This window comes from Mixophyes fleayi, chromosome 2, assembly GCF_038048845.1.
Source record: "Mixophyes fleayi isolate aMixFle1 chromosome 2, aMixFle1.hap1, whole genome shotgun sequence".
Taxonomy (NCBI): Eukaryota; Metazoa; Chordata; class Amphibia; order Anura; family Limnodynastidae; genus Mixophyes; species Mixophyes fleayi.
The window spans coordinates 330,858,410-330,879,522 of NC_134403.1; the positions used below are offsets into that span (position 1 = coordinate 330,858,410).

A 21,113-nucleotide genomic window follows, 5' to 3' on the forward strand; every position below is an offset into this window, starting at 1 on the left:
TTCCTCCCACACTCCAAAAACATACTGGTAGGCTGCTATCAAATTGACCCTAGTCTCTCTCTCTCTGACTGTGTGTGTATATGTTAGGGAATTTAGACTGTAAGCTCCAGGGACCGATGTGAATGAGTTCTCTGTACAGCGCTGCAGAATTAGTGGCACTATATAAATAACTGGTGATGATGATGATGATGATGATCCGACCAATAATAAAATTTCAGCTTTTATTTGTATTCATTCAGGAAAAGATATTTTTTCGATCTATTTATAAATCATCTTTGGTAGCAAAATATTTAAAACAACATAAGTGAATTAATGTGATTGTGCAATAAAGCGCAATTAAAATTGGCAGCTATAAACTAGAGATGTTCACTGACCACTGTGTTTTGGTTTTGTTTTGGCAAAACCACCCTCACGTGTTTTGGTTTTGGATCCCTATTTTTTTTTGCAAAAATCACATAATTTGATTCTTTTTTTGTTCCCACATTATTATTAACCTCAATAACATTAATTTCCAGTCATTTCCAGTCAATTTTTGTCAAGTGACAAGAACACTGCTACCCCTCCTGTTTCTGTATGAGCAATGTCACCGTAGACTGGAGAGTGACAAGAACACGGCTACCCCTCCTGTTTCTGTATGAGCAATGCCACTGTAGACTGGAGAGTGACAAGAACACTGCTACCCCTGTTTCTGTATGAGCAATGTCACTGTAGACTGGAGAGTGACAAGAACACTGCTACCCCTGTTGCTGTGTGAGCAATGGCACTGAGCAACTTTATTCACGTTAATACACTTACGTTGTTTTTAAATATTTCGCTACCAATGATGATTCAGGAATAGATCGAAAAGATCTCTTTTTTAATGAATACTAATAAAAGTTGGAATTTTATTATGAGTTGGATCACAGAGTGTCCCAAATAAGACACATTTTCCTTTTTTTATTCTGTTTCTAGACAGTATCAAAATTAAAATGTGTGGGTGCACTTTCCTAAAACAATATGATATATGGATCATCAGTATTAAATAAAGTAAACAATAAGGGGGCAGTGATGTACTTGGTGCGGTTGGATTTTTATTACATATAACTATTCATAAAGGTCCATTAATATTTTGTATTTTTTTCTTTTTTTGTGTCACTGTGCGTATCATTATGTTATTATTTGAGATGCAGTTTAAAAAAAAGTAGAATAACAAGTGATCTTTTGAAGTTGGCACCATAAGGAGTACTTTGATATATGAACGCTGAGATCAGTAAAAAAAAATCTTGGATAAAAATAAGTAAATAAAAGATTCCCTTTAATTTCAACAACATGATCTGTGTGACTCACTGCATTCCAATTCCGTTACATAGTTACATATCTGAAAGATATATTCAGAGATGACCGCTGCTTTGTTGGGAGACAACAGGGTAATAGCAAATGATACTTAGATAAAGGTGGGTTTCCTTGTACTTGGTATATGCAGTACTGATTGTTGGAAATGACAGCCAGTTACACCAAATCATTACATGTAATAGGATATTCATAGCGAAACAATAACGCCTTGCTGATGGTGAAAGACCTAAAAGATACTAAAATAATTCACAATGTTATGCAATATATTATTGGAACTTTTTGCATAACAGGCTGGTTTACAGTCATAACGCTTTAGTGCATCTGTTATTTTGGGGAAGGCACACATTTTTATACTGCACTTGTGCAAGAAACATGCAGGCGCAGACATCCGTATATAGTTTTTTATTACTGCTGTGCGTGTCCGTCATCCTGGGAGGCAGAACACGAGAGGGAGGAGTCGAGCAAGCGGGTTCACGTAAATGTGACTCAATTAGATGTGTCCGCATACACAGATTCGCCTATCAGGACACATAGCTCATGGGGGTGCTGGAGCAAATATACTGTATATCTAGTGCTTAGTCTGATTGTCTAATTGCATATTGACTCCTCCAGCTGATAGTACTTAATTAGCATTTCGGCTATATTAAAAGAAGGTGTGGCAGTCTATTCGCATTATATTCTATTGGACATTTCTAGTTGGTCTACTGCAGAAAAGAAATTGCCATTGGACTTTTAAAGGGGAAAGCAACAGATATTTGTACATCATTTAATTTGTTTTTAACTATGTTATATGAACATGCAGCTTTTATTAGTAACTGTCAGGACACTTCTCACTCTTGTGTAAATGACACTTGTTTACACATAATGTGACTTCAGCATTTCCTGCTAACACTGTCTCGCCACATCTCTGTGCTCTCTTTACACTACTTGCTACGTCTGACACTGGTTTACAGACGGACGAATCTCAATAACACGTGTCTGCCGGAACAGATGTGTGTAAATACTAGAGATGCTCAGGCTTGGTTTTCTGAAAACCAAGCCCACCCAAACTTAGGGGATCTGAGAAGGCTCGCGAGCCGGCTCGGTATCTCCGCGTGTCCTCGGATCTAAATCAAGGCAAAACGTCATTGTTGGGTTGTTGGATCTCGTGGGTTTTGGATTCCATAAGTACCTCCCTCCCCAGGAGATCCAGCGCCATTGCTCACACAGAAACGGGTAGCAGTGTTCTTGTCACTCTCCAGTGACATTGCTCAGTGCCATTGCTCATACAGAAACAGAAGGGGTAGCAGTGTTCTTGTCACTTGTCAATTGACTGGAAATGATTGGAAATTAATGTTTTTGAGGTTATTAATAATAACGTAGGGATAAAAAAAAGATCCAAATTATGTGATTTTAGCACAAAAAAAATGGGATTTTAGGGGGAAAAAATTCAGGCTCCACAACCAAAACCCAAAACACGCGAGGGCAATTTTGCCAAAACCAAAACCAAAACACGGGGTCACTGAACATCTCTAGTAAATACGCTTTGTGTATGAGCATCATGTGGTATGTAAAAACCGCAAATGTATCCGACTAAAAACGAGCTACTTCGTTGACTATTTTTCAGGGATAGTCCTAAGTTTTTAAAAGTTTTGCCCTGGAAAATATTGACCGAATACATGCAATTCCTCTTATTATGTATACTGAATACAACTCTCATTATCTTTTTAATTCTTTAGGCTTTATAAGTTAAAGTCTATTTAACAGGTGTATTTAAATACAATACATGTGTTTTATCAGCAGCAAAGGGGAATTTATTTCATAATGTTGGCAACCATGCTAAGTTCAATACATAGTGGAAAAAAAGACACACTTATATTATTTACCTAACAATAGTCATAATAACATATTCACAATGCATTTTTAATCCTGGTTTTTTGTGACCCATAGAAAGAATAGGACATTTTTTTTATTTGCTAATATAACATTACAGTATATTCATTTTTGACTTAGTTAGTAGTTCAATATTCACTTCAATCACTATTTTTTCTACTGTTATTCCGTTATATTTGTCATACCCAACATGCATTGCTGCCTGACCTGAGATCTCTGTGTACACCATGCTGACACACTGCATTCTGAAGCCCGGATTTGCACTGCTATTATCTACTGTAAGCATAAGGACATTTTTGGAATTTTGAATGTCTAGGACACTCAGAAGCAGAATCTTTATCTACTAAACATTCCTATTAGCCACACACACAGCAGCCTCTGTGGCTGCCTTCTAATTATTTGTGTATATGGTCACGTCTGTATGACAGCGTGGGCTGAGCAATGCACATATTATGATTCCGAAAATATGAAGCAGATTGTGGTCATAGAAAATACATTGCGGTTTATGAATATGTGATCTTGGCAAGAAGGCTTGCACAACAAATCAGAAACCTCGTAATGGTATCATTTCAAATGGTTCAAGACTTTAGTTCTAGAAAGAAGTCATGCACAACAGAAATTAAGGGATCTCTGTTCCATAGGAGTTGTGTGTGTATGGGATAGTATGGAGAATGTGACCTAGAAGAGAACAATATATATGTCTAGAACTGGGGCCTGATTCCTTAAGTATCTTAAATTAAGAAGTTTCTTATTTTAGTCTACTGGACAAACCCATGTTACAATGCAAGGGGTGCAAATGAGTTTTCTGTTTTGCACATAAGTTAAATACTGACTGTTTTTTCATGTAGCACACAAATACTTGATAGCTTATTTGTACACTGAAATTTAACGTTGATATTTGTGTGCTACATGAAAAAACAGTCAGTATTTAACTTATGTGCAAAACAGAAAACTCATTTGCACCCCTTGCATTGTAACATGGTTTTGTCCAGGAGACTGAAATAAGAAACTTCTTAATTTAAGATCCTTAATGAATAAGCCCCTGGACATCATCGCACTAGCAGGTACAGGAAACATTATGCTGGGTGGCGCTTTGAAAGGTGAATTCTTTGTGCAGATGTTTTTAGAAGACAATTGACTACATGAGTCCACAAATCACTCCCTACAATTAGTATCAGGCCATAACAATGCCAAGGATAACAAATGATCCGTCAGAAAAGAGGTATAATCTTTGCCTTATGCTTTGGAACAGTGACAATAGCAGTAACATTTCCTGGACTATCATGTCTGCCATTACCGGGTCCCATAAGCCCAGTTCTCTCTGACTCATCCGTGTAAAGCCCGTCGTAAAGATATTTCCATCTCTGGTAAAGATGGCTCGCATAGGTCTCATCCCCTCATGGGGGGCACATTTCTCCTGCGAAGGTGAGGAGGGAGGTAAAGTGGAAAACAAACTGGTCATAATATGTTTATAGACACAAAGGCTCAATGTCCTGGCACGAGGCATAAGACAGTGTGTTACTGGCTCCTAATTCTCTGCAGCTATATTTACCAAGGTGACCCTGGATGGAGTGATCCATAGACTTGCCTGGGAACTGCTGGTCTCTCTGTGCCAAAGCAAACTGTCCATTGTGTTCAGACTGAGCTGGCATCAATCAAACAACAAATCAGGATCCAATGTCAACTCATGTTCCATTGTCTACCTTAGGGCAGGGGTCTTTAAACTAAGGGTTTAGACCTAAAACATGAATCAGTGCCATATAGAGGTATCCATGCCATATGTACCACCACCACTTAACAAACTCATTATTTACTATATACTGTATTTTAGTCATTTAAGTAATTGACATGAACACATGTACATTATAAAATAAAGTTGAATTTTATGCATAATTGGACCAAAAAAGGCTGACAAGACCAAGGGGTAAATGTATGAACGTGCGGGTTCCCTTTACAATGCAGCGCCGCTTGAAATTTAATCGCCGAACACGCGGGTGTTAAAGAACCCGCACGTTCATACATTTACCCCCAAGCCTTAGTCTAGACAATGATTATGCATATACTACTTGTAACTTTCAAATTAACCAATCTAAATCATATCAGTAGTTTAATTTATTTTTTATCTCAAGTACATATAAACACTCAGGGCCTGAGTCATTAAGGAGAGCAAAGCATAAAAAAGGAGTAAGTTTGCTTCAGACAAAACCATGTTGCATTGGAAGGGGAGGTAAATTTAAAATGTGATGACAGATTTATAGTTGGGGTAGGTCATGTCCTAGATTAACTTTAAATTTCAGTGTAAAAATAAGGCTATCAAGTATATGTGTGCTACATGAAAAAAAACAGCCAGTATTTATCTTATGTGCAAAATAATAAACTTATTTGAACCCCTTGTATTGTAACATGGTTTGTGCCAGAGAACATTTATTCCTTTTTTTGCCTTACTTTCCTTAATGATTCAGGTCCTCAATGTTTGCCCACTGATGATTCAGATTTTTTTTACTTTATTTGATAGCTGTATTAGTCCAGACAATGGCTTCCCAATTTATATGAGTCCTGAAGTACATCACTAAGGGATTTATCTCCTTATTCCTACAAAGTAAAACAAAGGACTCTCATTGATTTTGCTAATCCTGCACTTTCAAGGCCCAGCGAAAGCTATAACTATAAACTATATTAGAGGTATTTCATGCTGGTTATAAAGGATCAATAAAGCAGCCACATGTTGTCGTGTTCATCAGAACAAAAATTAACTGACAGGTAAAGTGTCTGTGACTTCATTTACTCATTTTTTTTCCGATAGATTTTTTTGTCTTAGGAAGATGTTATTTTTTTATGTTTGATTTATACTGAAAACACTGTAAGCAGTATATTTGCACAGTCTTCATACGACTACACTACTAAAAATATATTTTTGCCATTTTTAGTTTCAGAATGAAGAACCATGTATTTCAGGATTTGATATTAAGAATAGCCACTATCTTGATTTGTTTTTTTGCTCACACCACTATTAAGAAAAATGGCCATTGATCTACTGTATATATATATATATATATATATATATATATATATATATATATATATGACCAGTGTGAAACTTTGCAATTCCCTGAACCCTAATCAGGTAGTTATCATCACCGCGTTCATTTCATGGTCATCATAACTCCGAATTGTACCACATCTATAGCAATACTTTGATTTTGTCTGGTTATTCTACTATTAATTTCATTGGTCCGACCAGCAGTTTACGGGCATTACAGCCTATTTTATTGTACCACACTTATATTACAAACCAAATATTTACAATCTAACTTTTAAATGAAGAGATGTCTCTGATCTCAGATATACTGATATGTCACCTTTGTATCGCTGCAGACCTCAGGAAGTCAGTATAACTATAACATAACAGAGAGATAGGTAAAGTAAATAAACATGCAGAACACCTTCTCATACCGGATCCCACAGGGCCAGCTGCCTCTCACTCATCCTGCTGAAACCGGTGGTAAATATTTTGCCGTCAGACATAAAAATGGACTTGATTGGTCGAGCTCCTTCGTGGGCACCACTTTTCTCCTAGATTGTTTGGTTAGCAGGTTAAGTCACCCACAGCAAGTTGAAAACACAAACATGCATGAAGTTTAGTGTCACACCGGCAAGCACTCCACACTGACATTTATCCACACACTGGTAAGTACAGTTAGCGATTTTGTTTTTTAATTGTTGCACTCTAAAATTGAGCTTTCTGTAAGAGTTGACAAGGAGGAGCTGCTATGACGAGGTGTTTAGTGAGAATTCCTGGATGAAAAGAGGGGGCACCCAGACATGCCAGGAAGTAATAAGAATAAATATGTAGGGGTATATTTACTAAACTGCGGGTTTTAAAAAGTGGGGATGTTGCCTATAGCAACCAATCAGATTCTAGCTGTCATTTAGTAGAATGTTGTAAACAAATGACAACTAGAATGTGATTGGTTGCTATAGGCAACATCTACACTTTTTAAATCCCGCTGTTTAGTAAATATATCCCGTAATATTAAAAGACATTTTGCATTGCACTGGAAATACTACTTATTTACAGATTTTAAGCCTTATTTTTAATTTGATGGATTTGGGAATGGTCAGAAACTTCTTGTTAACTCCATTGTGTGATCCTCCACTACATGTGGACTAGTGTGACTATTGGGGGATCATTCACAGCTAAAGGCTCAACTTTACCTAAGATACAGTATATATACTGTATATATATTTACAAGTTAGTTGTATGAACTTCATTCATATAGAGACAGTGGTGGAAGTGGGCTGGTATATGGTGGAATATAGCACATGCATCTATATGCAATGAAATTTAAATAAAGAGAGAGCTGGGAGCGGGCACTGCCAGGACTGCATTTAATTCTGTCTAAGCACATCACAAACACCTGTGATGCAGTCAGTAGCATTCCACTGAATTGAATGGAGACCTGCTGGACGCATGAAAAGGGCATGTACATTTTTGATTAATTTTTTCCACACTTTTTTGAGACACTGAGCAGGACTCCATTGACTCAGTCAATCAATCGAATGGAGTGCTGCTCAATGCACTGAAACTGCATGGTCCCTCCTCGTGCGCAGTTCAAAAATCAGAACATCATCAACACCACAATCTTTAGACTGAATGTAAGAAATACTGACACCTTAGTGTAGGCAGTGTGAAATCCTATGCCCTTAAGGGTCATTTTACCTTAGAAGAATCACCTACCTAGCATTTATCGTTGATTAGATACACTCTGAATTACTGTGTATCTAACATTTAATTTCCCTACTCAGTTTCCATGTAAAACTATTTGAACTATGGGGGAATGAGTCAATAGAGACCTATCGGGACTGGTTTTGTGATCAATGATCCTGGGATCCTCTAATAATAAATAGCCTCATTACATGGGGATTTAAACCTCTTCGGAGATTCATAAATAGGCCCCTATGAGTATGTAGTTAATTAAAAACTCTAGTGACCGCATGGATTGATAATAAAGCATGGGCATATGATACACACGCAGCATGGCATGCACTTTACACAAAGAACAAGAAAACAAAACCAAAAAATATGCTATAACCAGAAAACAGACAGAAAACAAGAAGGAATAAGGAAGGAATAAGCAGTAGAAAGAATCAAAGAGCAATTGTTCCAATCACAAGGAGTGAAACAAAGAAAGAGGAAATACCTCCATGTGCACAAAATGGGATTATATTTGAAACAAATAAAAGGGAAATTCAGGTTGAGTCAAATGTGCACAATTCTGATTACATTCCCTGCAGTATCAGGAACAATTACTGGTAGAATTGAGGCATTTGTTGATTGGTTTTAGGCAGCCCTAAATCATACCTCACAAGCAAACATTTAAAGAAGATGTCTACACATAGAAGTAAAACTCTATTCCCTCATGCATCAGGAGGGCAGAGGGCCAATACTCGGACCCTCTTACCCAAGTCATCTGATTCTCCTGGTATTGTAATTCTGATATTCGCCTTTTTGGACTCTGTGGCTTTTATGTTGTGACAGCAGTGACCATTTAGTGTTTTCTGGGCACATTACACACCCCAATGTGGGGTGGAATTTCAAATCACTCCAATGGCAGCAAAACAGCTGCTAGACAGACACTGGGAGGGCGACTATCTAACAAATGTCAGGGATTACAAGACATGACCTCTGCTGTGGTGTGAGGGCCCTAACATACAGGACCTTTATAGGTGGACATCTTATTAAACAGTATAATGGTGACCTATATGATATATATTTTGAACGGCTCATAAATGTCCTTTGGTTCCACAGCTGAGACATAACTTACATCCAAACAAGCATTAAATCATAAAATGTGATCTGCAACCCTCACGTGCAAATGCCCTATCCTCACATTACAGCAGTAGGATAGTTGGGGTAGAGGCAACATATCCTGCTGCCCATCTGCACAATATTAGGATAACTGTAACGTTACTTATAAAGGAATGTAGTGAATTTAGGGCTGTGTCGGATACGAGCTTTCAGGATGTGTGACTTGATAAAAGCATATGAAAGAAGAGAGAGAAAAGGGGGTACTAATTACTTACAGCCACTATTTCTTGTTTCCGTGGGTCAATGACCCTCACTTTCTTATCTTTGCAGGTGGTGGTGATGAGACTTCCGTTGTAGTTCCAGCAGACATTGTAGATGAGGTCACTGTGTAGCTCGTCTAAGGTAAAGAGAGCCTCACCAGTGCCCACGTTCCAGATAATGATTACGTTATCACTGCCTAACAGAAGAGCAGATATACATGACAATTCCTTCAAGTTAGCCACTACATTCAAACCCCAGATTTCTGGAGTTTCACGAATATCGTTAGAAGAAGCAGCGACCCCCTTCTTACTAGTACAACACAGCTAAACACTCCTTTTTGAAGGTACATTCAAGCAATGTCACACGTGTACAGGGGAAAAGACTTGGGAAGGAACATGGAGGAACAAAGGCTACCTCAGAATGTTTTTATGTGACCAATAAATTCCTAGTTACTACCCTAGATATACAATTACAATATTAGTAGCATATTTCAATGTATATTCAATGTTCACTAGGATTATAAGCTATTTTACATTATACAGATATCATATAATAAAGGCCCATTTTTATTTACACTTCCAGACACATGTGGCGCTCTAGTGTGGAACCTCTCTGGATCAGATCCCCATTACCTGCACTGAGTAATATATTGCGGGCTGACGGATGCCACGTAATAATCCCCACTCTCTTTGAGTGACCTTCCAACGTTACGATGGGTTCAGTGATTGATCGTATCGGTGTGTAATCTGGGATTTGCCAAACCTGAGAGAAAAATATAAGGGAGTGATGTCAAATAACAGTGCTATTAATATTAATTTGTGCAATATTATTTTTAAAGTTAGTTATTGAAAACTCTTGCAATTATGCCACAAGGAGAATAGAGGGCACATCTTCATCCAACCGCATAATTACTTGAGAAATTGCAGAGTTTGGATTTGCATTAATTGACCACTTTTTCTAAATGCATATAGATGCTATGTAAAAATAATTTCTTAATCTTCCCTTTTATTGTAAACTTTCTGAACTGTAAAAAAACTAAAAAAAAACAACTATCTGAATAAAAATAATATGCCCCCTATGTAAAGAACTACAGTACATAACTTATTATGTCTCGTTCTTGTGAAGGCATGGCCATATAATATGTACATATAAGAACACTGGGAAAGTACACAGCACTGGTCAGCACTAGCATAAGAGTTGAAGAAGTGTGATGCTTAGAAAGGGGGGATGGGCACAGACAACCTCCTGTATAAAGACAATGGGCCAGGGGCAAATGCAGGATTTCTAGAGGGGGTTTCCAAATGCTTGGATTCAGAAAAAGCACCAAAAAAAAAAACACTTGCTGCAATAATAAAATTAGAAAAGTACAATATATATAAATGTAATAACATGTGATAAATAAACAATATAACTGGAAAAAAATAAAGTATGCTATACATTAAAAACACATTAATATAACCTCTTACCAAATTAATATAATGTAATACCTTGAAAACCAATACAATTCATCAAAATGAACACTAACCTCCCCTCACATCAAAATGAATAATAAAAAAAATACAATTAGTGTTACACCCATTCACAGCAGCCAAGAAACTGCAGAATATCATAAGTAACTTACAGTCACAGAAATACTAGAGCCAAAACATAAGTAAGAATCATACAGTAAAGACAAAATTAAGAACATCATGGCTTCAACAATTTTGTTGAAGCCAAAGTTCATTAAAACAATAGCAGATCCTTACAAAAATGGATCTTAGACTGTAGACGGCTGTAGATTTTTAATGCAGGTGGGCAGGAGGACTAGGAGCCTAGAAGCTGTTTCCTCCTTCCAAACCACAGAACTGTGAAGTGTAGAGGGTTTCTGGGCAACTGAAAACCCTCCCTAAGGCCACCTCTGTGGGCATTTGTCAGGTATCGCAACTTAGGTCACATATTAGGAACTTTTAGATGCTTATCACACACTAGGGAATCCCTATGCAACAAAGAAACAGTGACCATAAAAGAAAAATAGATTTAATATAATTATAACTTAAGGATATCTAAGCCCGAGGGAAATTAAAAGCTGAGGTTGGTCCCTTTCTCTAAATGGGTTATAAGTTGCCAGGCAAGGCTAAATAGTGCCCTCACATTATGACACTGCGGGAGGTCGCTCAGGCTATATTAGAAATTTCCCTGCCTGGTTGTGATCTCCCTCTTTTACTGTTGGACAAGCTTTTTCTGGGGTGGGGCATTAGTTCGAGATGTCTACTGGTTTGTCCCTCTTTGTTTGGGATACAGTGAATGTGGTTTTTGGGTTCCAATTCTTCAGTGCTGGGTGCCTGTAAATCTGGTTTGAGGTCCCTGTGTTACCGGGATGTTGGGTTTCAACACCTGCTTTTTTAATCATGAGTGGTTATTGGTTTTGATCCTGGTGGTATGGGTTGCTGGTAATTTGGGTTCCAACACCAGCTGGCATGGTGATCGTTGTTTGTCGGAAAACAGTGAGCAGTCGGCGGCCTATGGTTGGTGGGTACAAATTAGCTTAATTTATGTAATGGTAGAACCCGCTTCCCTACGAAGAGTCAGGTTTTGGTTTCAAATACAGGCACCGCCCTTGGGGAGGGTTATTTTTGGTTGCATTCCGTCAGTCCAGAAGCAGGCGCAGGCTGGGAGAGGGATGGCCGGGGGGCACACAGGCGGCCGCATCATATTACAGGGGATGTGGCCGCGTCATTGATGACGCGGCCGCATCCCCTGTCATGTGATGCGGCCGCCTGTGCGCTGACGCGGCCGCATCTGATGACATCGGATTCGGTCGTGGGGGGAGAAACTGTTTTTTGCATCCCGGGGGGCGGCCGGCCTACTCCCCGGCCCTAACAGGCGTCTAACCCAGCGGCCCCGGCCAGCCCGCCACTGTCCAGAAGGGACATAGGTTCTCCAATACTTGGATATAAAGTTTTGTTAAGGGTGTGCTACAGGTGAAAAAATCATCCTTACTGTGATATGATGGGCATTGGTCCTAGCCGAGCTGCTTCTTGTGTTCTCCTTCACCATATTTTTTCTATTTTCAATAAACACATTTATTTGCCAAGCTCTGGTTTGTGTCTGTTATTTGTTAGGTTTGTATGATATAATGTAAGGGAACTTATTATTATGTGAGAACATTGACCGTTAAGCAGTTTATTGACAATAAATGTAATGGATTATATAAAAAATAATAATGTGTGTGAAGATCTTTAAACCATATGTAACATTGCCATTTAAAGGGGTTATTATCTCTAGGATAAAACCACTATGCTTAAGAAGAACCCCACATAGAGTACTGGTGGAGTACCGCAACCAGAATCTAATCATCGAGCAAAAACATTTAACAGCTAGAAGAGGACAGTACTGTCAGTGCTTCAAAGTGGACTAATTGGTAGCTTCCAGTCTGCTGAATGTGACAACTTATTTTACTATATTGAGTCTACATTTCACACGCCGGGCGATCGGGCGGAGCACCCGATCCCCAGCAGACTTACCTTCTCCCGCCGGCTGTCCGCTCCGTCACGAGCGCCGCCATGCTATCTAAATCCTCTGCTGCTCCCCTATTGGCCGAACAATTGGCTCCAAACTTTGAAAGTCACCTCCCTTGGATATCCGATGCCTGTTCTTTGAGTTACCTTCCGATGCTAGACGTGGCTACTTCCCTGTGTCTACAGAGCTGACTCTCTACAGTTGTCCGCAGAGCTGGCTCTCTACAGTTGTCCGCAGAGCTGGCTCTCTACAGTTGTCCGCAGAGCTAACTGTCTCCACTCCATTCCCGTGTGGTAACCGGCTTGTCTGCAGAGCTGACGCTCTACCCTCTATTCCAGTGTGATTACCTATTTGTCCAGTGGCAACCTGCTGACTTCAGGACTGACACTTCCCAGTGCATTCCTTGCTTACCATTCCAGATGATCTCCCAAAGGGGTTGCGCTCGGTACTCCTAGTAGGGGCCGCGACCTGCGAGACAGATGCAGCTAAGGCCAAGCCGCCTTGCAGCGGCCCCTAGTGAATACCGTCTCTTCGTTAGACTCTGCGCCCTACTTGAGTAGCACTAATCTGGGCAAACCCTAGGATTCGAATTGTGAAGCTGTAACACTACACTTTCCAACCTAGCAGACTGAATCTCTAAAACAGGTCCAGTCCTCCAAAGTGCTACATTATGGCGCTGAAGGAGGGAGGTCTAAAAGAGGGCAACCTCTTTCACTGAATGTAAGCTACTATACTTTGTTATCAGCCATGTTACTGGAGTGTCACGGTCGTCTGAATTTCTTGATCCGATTCGGGACCCTTGGGACTAGCTGGAGCAGGAGTGAAACAGAACTTAGCAGCCTGGATGAACTTCTTGCTCATATTTCTTGCTGATTGTAGAATATAGCAGGGGAATTAGCAGTCTGGAATGTAGACAGGAACAGTGCACTAGTAATGGAGACAGGAACACTGCACTTGTAATGCAGTCAGGATTACTGCACTTGTAATGCAGTCAGGATTACTGCACTTGTAATGCAGTCAGGAACACTGCACTTAGGAATGCAGACAGGAACACTGGAGCCAAGAACTATCCTCTGGAGAGAAGTGTGTTGTTCTGGCAATGAACAGATCACAGCAGCAGGTTTAAATAGGGTGTCCCAAACAACTATTGGCTGATCAGTTCATGTGATCACAGCTGCAGAATCTGGTTGGTCTGGAATGATCACCTGACTGCATCCAAGATGGCCGCGCCCATGCAGCAGAACAAACAGTATGTGTTTGTTTACAAATGGAGGTGTGGAGGATGGCAATGCTGCAGACGGCCAGAAGGGACCCAGGTAGCCGTGATATGACAGCGGCGGATGAGGTAAGTGCGGCTAAGATCCCGATTTGTGACATGGAGGTTCTGACATTTTCTGAGATCTGCTATTCTTATGACTACAGTTAGTAGGTCATTTACAAAGTGCAAAAGTGTAAGATTGCAGTACATCAGCGCATGGATTTGTGGGCCAAGATGACAACCCTGCAGGGATCCAGATGGAATTGGGCATCCCAAGCTAGTACAGAACCAGTGAGGGCCTGTGTTGCACTGCAGAAATGAGATAAAACAAACCCATAAAAGCTGATGCTACTCCTCGTTATTAATAACCTGAACTGACTTGCTGCTAGCAGCTGATGGAACTCTCATTCAGCAGCGGATCTTCCTAGGCAGCGGTTCCTTCGTCTATTATGTTATTTTTCAAGCCAATTGGACTAATAATACAGAAAAAATTCCCATTGGGTTACAGAAACTGTAGAATTTACCACTGGATTTCTAAAAAGAGAGAATTTCCCATTGGATTACAAAAACAGAAGAACAACAAAAGAAGTTTTTATTTCATAATAAAAAGGCGAATAAGAGTTTGGGGCATCTTTTATTCAAATAAACTCTATGTCACTATTGTGCTTAGTTTTAAAATATTTTGATATAGTGGATAGGCTTTTTAGGGACCTCAGTCCATCATACTGGGACCACAGGAGTCTATTGAAGCTCCATGCGCAGGGTAGCAGGGTCCATGTGGTCACACTCCCCTAGGCTATGCACGCAGCACTGGGTGTTACTTCGGCTTCAGGAAAAAGGGGGCCCAGACGTCTGTGTAGTGGGGCCTGACATTCCTCTAAGCAGCACTGTTCAGGGATTACAATGAGACTCAAGCACATTTGTTCCGGAATCTTGTCCTTGAATCTCTTTACCACCCAAAGTGTGAGCGAAAAATACTGCATGAAAAGAATTTAATAGGACTTTTCACCGCCACCATATACTTTCTAGAGGAAAATAACACTGGAGAAAAAAAAGACCACAGTAGAAAAGGTGGAGAACAGAATGTCATGAAGCTAAAAAAAGTATAGCCTTTTTGACCTTGAAGAATTATCAGATTCACGCTCGAAAATAGGAATTTAACTGGATCCTTTAATTGTAAGTGGACTTTTAACAATATTTAAATGTTTACTGTCCAAGCAATTAGAGCTCTCTCCATAAAGTGAGGCGAGTTCTAAAATAACACAATGATACATGATCACCAGTGTGTAATATGTAACACAGAATTCCTGAATGCAGCGAAAGCCCCCTGCTGTGAGATTCTACACTATAAATGGGATTCTGAGATCGTGCTGATGCGTTTTCACTCCGCTCTCACTTTGGTGGAGTGTTTTATCACTTTCTTAATTTACAGCAGTTACGTACCTGCTATGAAGCCTTAGGGAATGATCTGCAGTTGATTTGTCTCAGTCCTTACTCCTCCGTGACATGTTTATGGCTACTCCAAGCCATTGTTTAATTTTAGCAGAATTCAAACTATATAAAACATTTATTAACTCTTTCTCAGGGATTAGGAGACATATGATACAATAATCATTAGGACGGTTGTCCTTCTATGGTGATTGTATGAAGGAAAATACTTACGAGATATTGTACATGCCTCAGCCATGACCATAATGCTGTTTTTCCACTAACTAAAACTAAAGCTGCATCAAGAAGTTCTGGATATTGAGTGGAATGCAAACGAGGATATAGTTTTTTTAATCAGATGTGCTCTGTAATCATTACAGCATTTATCAGAACTCTGCACTGTGTATAGTCTGGGGCCTCCAGTGGAGTAATATTACTTATTTTGAGACATAAAGATACAGACATTGGTATGCAGTCTTAAGATTGTCTGTCTTACCCTCTCCAACTTCAGACTATGGGGTCTATTTATTAAAAAGATGTGATAAGCATAGTTGTCTATTCTCCTGGGAGAGCGGCACAACCTCCCGCATTGTGACCACTTCCATAAAGAAGTGGGTGGGGGCGGGGCTTAATAACAATTCACGGCGCAATGCGTCATCCTGGCCCAGCCCCCGCTGTTCAGCCCATAAATTGCAGCATTGAGCAGCAGGGAGTGGGGCTTAATGTTGCAAATTGCTAGACTCCTTTCCCCAGACTCGGCAGCAAGATTTTCCATTCACTAGGAAGTGGGCAGATGTCTCTGCAAGCTGTACAAGCTGTGCCTCCACATGGGCCTGGAGCAGGTGCCTCCACACAGGCCTGGAGCAGGTGCCTCCACACAGGCCTGGAGCAGGTGCCTCCACACCGGCCTGGAGCAGGTGCCTCCACAACGGCCTAGAGCATGTGCCTCCACACCGGCCTAGAGCATGTGCCTCCATACCGGCCTAGAACATGTGCCTCCACATGGGCCTGGAGCATGTGTGTCACGTCCACTAGGGTCAGAGGAGTGCCCATATAGTCTAACGGAGAGGGGGTTTTCACCAGAGGGTCCCGCAAAGGAGTCTGGACTTTGCAGCTCCCAGAACGCAGGTCGCGGTTCTCTTAGGAGGTAATGAGCGAGACTGTGATGAGAACCAATACTATAACTATGGATAACACAAATAAGTAGGATCAGAATGGCTGAGACCCTAGAAGGTTGTTTCCATTAGGGACAGTGGAGTAAATACACTGTGTGTAATAGTATGTAGAGCCATATGCTGGATACTCAAGAGGCAGCTAACGATGATCTGCGGACTGATATGTTGAAGACTCAGGAGACAGGTAGCGATGAACTGCAGAGCGATTACCACAAGGATAGTGGAGTAGACACAGAGACTGTGAGAATCTGTGGACCAATATGCTGGAGACTCAGGAGACAAGAAGAGATGATCTGCAGAGCGTTTACCACAAGGATAGTAGAGTAGGCACAGAGGCTGTGATGATCTGCAGACCAAAATGCTGGAGACTCAGGAGACAAGGAGCATGTGCCTCCAGACTGGCTTGGAACATGTGTCTGGGTAAGTTCAGACTTACTGCTGCCAGCCAGTATTCTTTGAGTATAAATCAGCGGCTCCAGTGATATTATAAAGGTAAATTGCGTTGATAATAGATTTTAAAATCGATGTATATATTTAGAGAAAAGCTGTATCATACTTTCCGTATGGATTGGGTGGAGGCCTTTATGACGAAGGAGAAAAATATCCAGACCTTCTTCCAGGCGTGAGAAACATTCATTGACACCTTGACGGATCCAAAGTGATGTGCCCAGGGTCCCTAGTCCTCCCAAATCCTTTCCACCTTTCAAGTAAGTGTATTCAGTTCTAGGTAAGCCTTTTGATAGCTGAAATAGATACCAGAAGTCCAAGTGTGCGTGACCACAGCTGAAAAACCGCACATGCGCACTGAGCGATAATAATCCTATATAAGTGGTGAAGTAGATAAACCTAATCCATGTAGAGCAAAAATATGTAAGAGTCATTATGTCCAACGTGTTTCACCCTAACACAGGGCTTCCTCGGTGATAAGTAATCTATGAAGGTATTAGTCTCCAGTATATAAGGTTAGGTCCATAAGTGGCAAATAAAGCTGATTGGTTGGCAGGTGTAGCATATAATGAATGGTTGTGTCAGAATTTGAAAATGAGGTGTCTCTTTTCAGTCAGGTGGTACAATAGAATAGTGTGCAAAAAAGTGACAAAAATTAATCTGTCAAAAAATATGGAGAGATAACATGTTATGGTATACATTTGGTTAAAGTTGGTGTCGGAAGTTGGAGTTGTTCATATGAAATCTAAACAGCCCACAAAAAAATTGTAAGAAAATAAGTACATTTCATTATGTGCCAATATACAGAGAGATGCTGATAGTATGGTTATATTCTCAATACATCTGGAAAGCTAGCTCTTCCTGCATAAAAGCAAGGTTTTCAATGAGGTATATAGAGGGTGTGAACATATTAGAAACATCTTGGCTAAATAATCAAACATCCCTACCAAACAGATAGATTTAATCTTAGATGGTATCCTTTTCATCTTTGAACATAACTACTTTTGGTTTAACGGTGGACACTATAGGCAGGTTTGTGGGACTGCAATGGGAACAAAATTCACGCCTAGTTTATGTCCCTATCCAGGATAAAAACCTGAGATGTCACCAGTACATAGACAACATGCTCCATATATGGACCAGTGATAAGAAAAGAACTGGATCTCTTTATCAATTTTATCAACACAAACGATTTGAATTTAAAATTCACAGCCAGTTCAGATCCCTAGACCTCGAGATATACATTGTAGACATATATACCATCATATTGCAACCATCTTAAGAAATGGCTTAACAATATTCCCAAACGGCAGTTTGCCAGACTGAGAAGAAACTGCTCTAGTCTTGAACAACTCGGCATGCAAGCAGATATACTTAAAAAAAGTTTTTTTAAAGGGAATATGATGAATCACTAGTTGAGAAGGCCTACACTGCAGTTAGGGAAACTAGCAGAGAGGCCCTACTCATCACAATAGGAAGGAATGGCTAAAACAGCACAGGAAACCATTTCTTTCATCACCAGATATAATCACAACTCAAAAACATTTGAAAAAAAAATTCATTAGAAAACATTAGGAGATTAAAAAACTAAAAGAAATACTACCAGACAAACACAGATTTTTTTTTACAAAAAGGTAGACACCCTTAAAGACCAATTGGTTAAAAGTATGATACCTTTTATTGGAGAATAAGGAATCAAAAAGGTACCTGGTTAAATGAAAACAGCAATGAGCACTATGACTGCAATAGGTGCCATGCCTGCAAATGAGCAAACAGAAAAATACTAAGCCGATTAAGACTTTCAAATAAAATGTCACTGGGGAAGAATACACCATTAAAGGTAGACTGTCCTGTGACACAACAGGGGTAGTGTACCCAGGGATTTCCCCGGTACCCCAGTGGGCCCCTGTGCCTGTGGGTCCCAACCCCTATGCAAAGTGCAAGGTGAATTTTCTGATATCACTGACCACAAGTCAACCACAAGGAATATATTGAACATGTCACTGCACCACTAAAAGTCATATTTGTCGCTCTCTCAACTTGTACAATAATCACTTGGATTATCTAACAGTTATAATCCATACTTTAGACTTTTATCAAATCTTTAGACATTCTCTTAAAACCCATCTCTTTTTTAAAGCTTACCTTATCCCTGATGGTACTTTTCCCACTAATACACCCTCATAGCTGTCCCAATCTCCACTCTAAGGGGCATATTCAATTGACGGCGGGATCGCCGAAAATCCCGCGCTCCAAAAATATTACCGTTACTACGGTAATATCTCGCTGGATTTCAGCTCGCAGCTCCCTGAGCTGCGAGCTGAAATCCAGCGAGTAAGTTACCGTATTAACGGTTTTTACGCACAGGATTACCGTATTAACGGTAATATTTTTGGAGCGCGGGATTTTCGGCGATCCCGCCGTCAATTGAATATGCCCCAAAGTCACACTCGCTCCTCTTGTTCCAGCTGTGTCCTCTTCCACTTAGAATGTAAACTCTCTAATGAGCAGGATCCTCCATACACTTTGTTTTCATGTCTGCATTTATTTTAACTATCTTGTATGTCCATTTTATGTATGTCCCTGTTTTTTGTATGTCCTGTTTTCCCTACTGTACGGTGCCTTGTGGCCAAATGAGCCAAAAGTGGAACTCTTTGACATAAATGAGCTTTATAAAACACTGTATTCCATCATAAGATCCTCATCCCAGCAGTGAGGCATGGCATTAGAGTATCATGATTTGGAGCTCATTTTAATTAAAGGAATAATGAACTGTCCAAATTGTACAAGCAAATAAATGTCAGGGTATTTGTCCATGAGTTAAAGAATGTGGGTCATGTAGCACAAAAAAAATTCTAAATATACATTTAAATCTACAACAAAATGGCTAAAGTGGCTCATGTAGCACAAAAAAGATTCTAAATACACATTTAAATCTACAACAAAATGGCTAAAGTTGAAAAAACATTGTGGCATGATCAATACATACAAAAAATATAAATCATTCAAGCAGGTTTGTAAAGATAAGCAGGAGTGAAAACATTCACACTACTGTGCGAGATTTATTAAAAATAATAGCAAATATTATTCAGTCTGCTCTGCAGTACAGTGTGGATAGGGTATAATAAGGGAGGAGTCTGGGTGTATAAACTTTTATTGGGGGAATTCCACACGGAACTTTTCATGGTATATTCACTTGTTAAAACATGTGGAATTATGCCCCCAAATGTGGATTGGGGTGAACATTGCACAGAAGTTTTAAAAGTTTAACTCATTTCTAGTTTACTGGTTCACAGACAATATAGTTAGTTACACGAAGCATGAAACGGACGAGATGCATAACAAAATCAGTTATCTTACCATGCACCTCGATTTGCACATGTGCACTTACACTATTGCCACAGGGCATAAATTACACAGGTTGAGGGGAGTTGGAGTGTGGGGGCGTTCTTTAATGTGTACAAAGTGTTCCTTGTTATATACAGAGAATACATACCATTTTTGAGGAGCAAGTGGAAAAAATTCCTTTTGCAGAGTGAGATTATTGAAATTATGTAAAGGGGGGGAGAGGGTGCAGTTTACAAGTTTTAATCCTTTAGTAGAGATGGGCGGGTCCGGTTCTCCGAGAACCGAACCCACCCGAACTTTGGGTATCCGAGTACCGAGCTGAGCAGCTCGGTACTCTCCCGCCCGTTCCGAATCCAAATCGAGGCCGAACGTCATCGTGACGTCGTCGGATCTCGGGGCTCGGTTCTCGCGATACTTCAACTTTATAAATACACGCCTCCACAGCAATCCATCGCCATTCGACAGAGGGAGAGAGCAGGGTGTAGTCATAGGCTAATTAGAGCAGGGACAGAGAATACAATATTGTTCTTGCAATTGCTCTAACCAAAATCGCTAGTGCAGAGAGGAGGATAGAGGTTTATTATTTTTTCTTAATATTTGGCACTCCCCAGCGCTTTTGGGGTGTCCCCCATAATTGTGCATAAATATTTCTGGCTGTCAAAAGTCATATCTGTCAGCAGTATCT

At 40.1% G+C, this 21,113-nt stretch overlaps 1 protein-coding gene across 3 annotated transcripts in view; it reads right to left on the reverse strand.

Annotated features, from left to right (window-relative positions):
- Positions 1-21,113, reverse strand: part of CORO6 (coronin 6) — a 95,475-nt gene that overhangs the window by 16,954 nt on the left and 57,408 nt on the right. The window contains exons 4-6 of one of the 3 annotated variants that reach the window (XM_075196876.1): positions 9,907-10,036; positions 9,289-9,470; positions 6,658-6,777 (exon numbers count right to left, since the gene is read on the reverse strand). In XM_075196876.1, coding sequence (XP_075052977.1) covers positions 6,658-6,777; positions 9,289-9,470; positions 9,907-10,036 — 432 coding nt within the window. Of the gene's footprint in view, positions 1-4,501; positions 4,622-6,657; positions 6,778-9,288; positions 9,471-9,906; positions 10,037-21,113 lie in introns of all 3 variants that reach the window. The other 2 variants (XM_075196875.1, XM_075196877.1) reach the window with 2 other exon arrangements.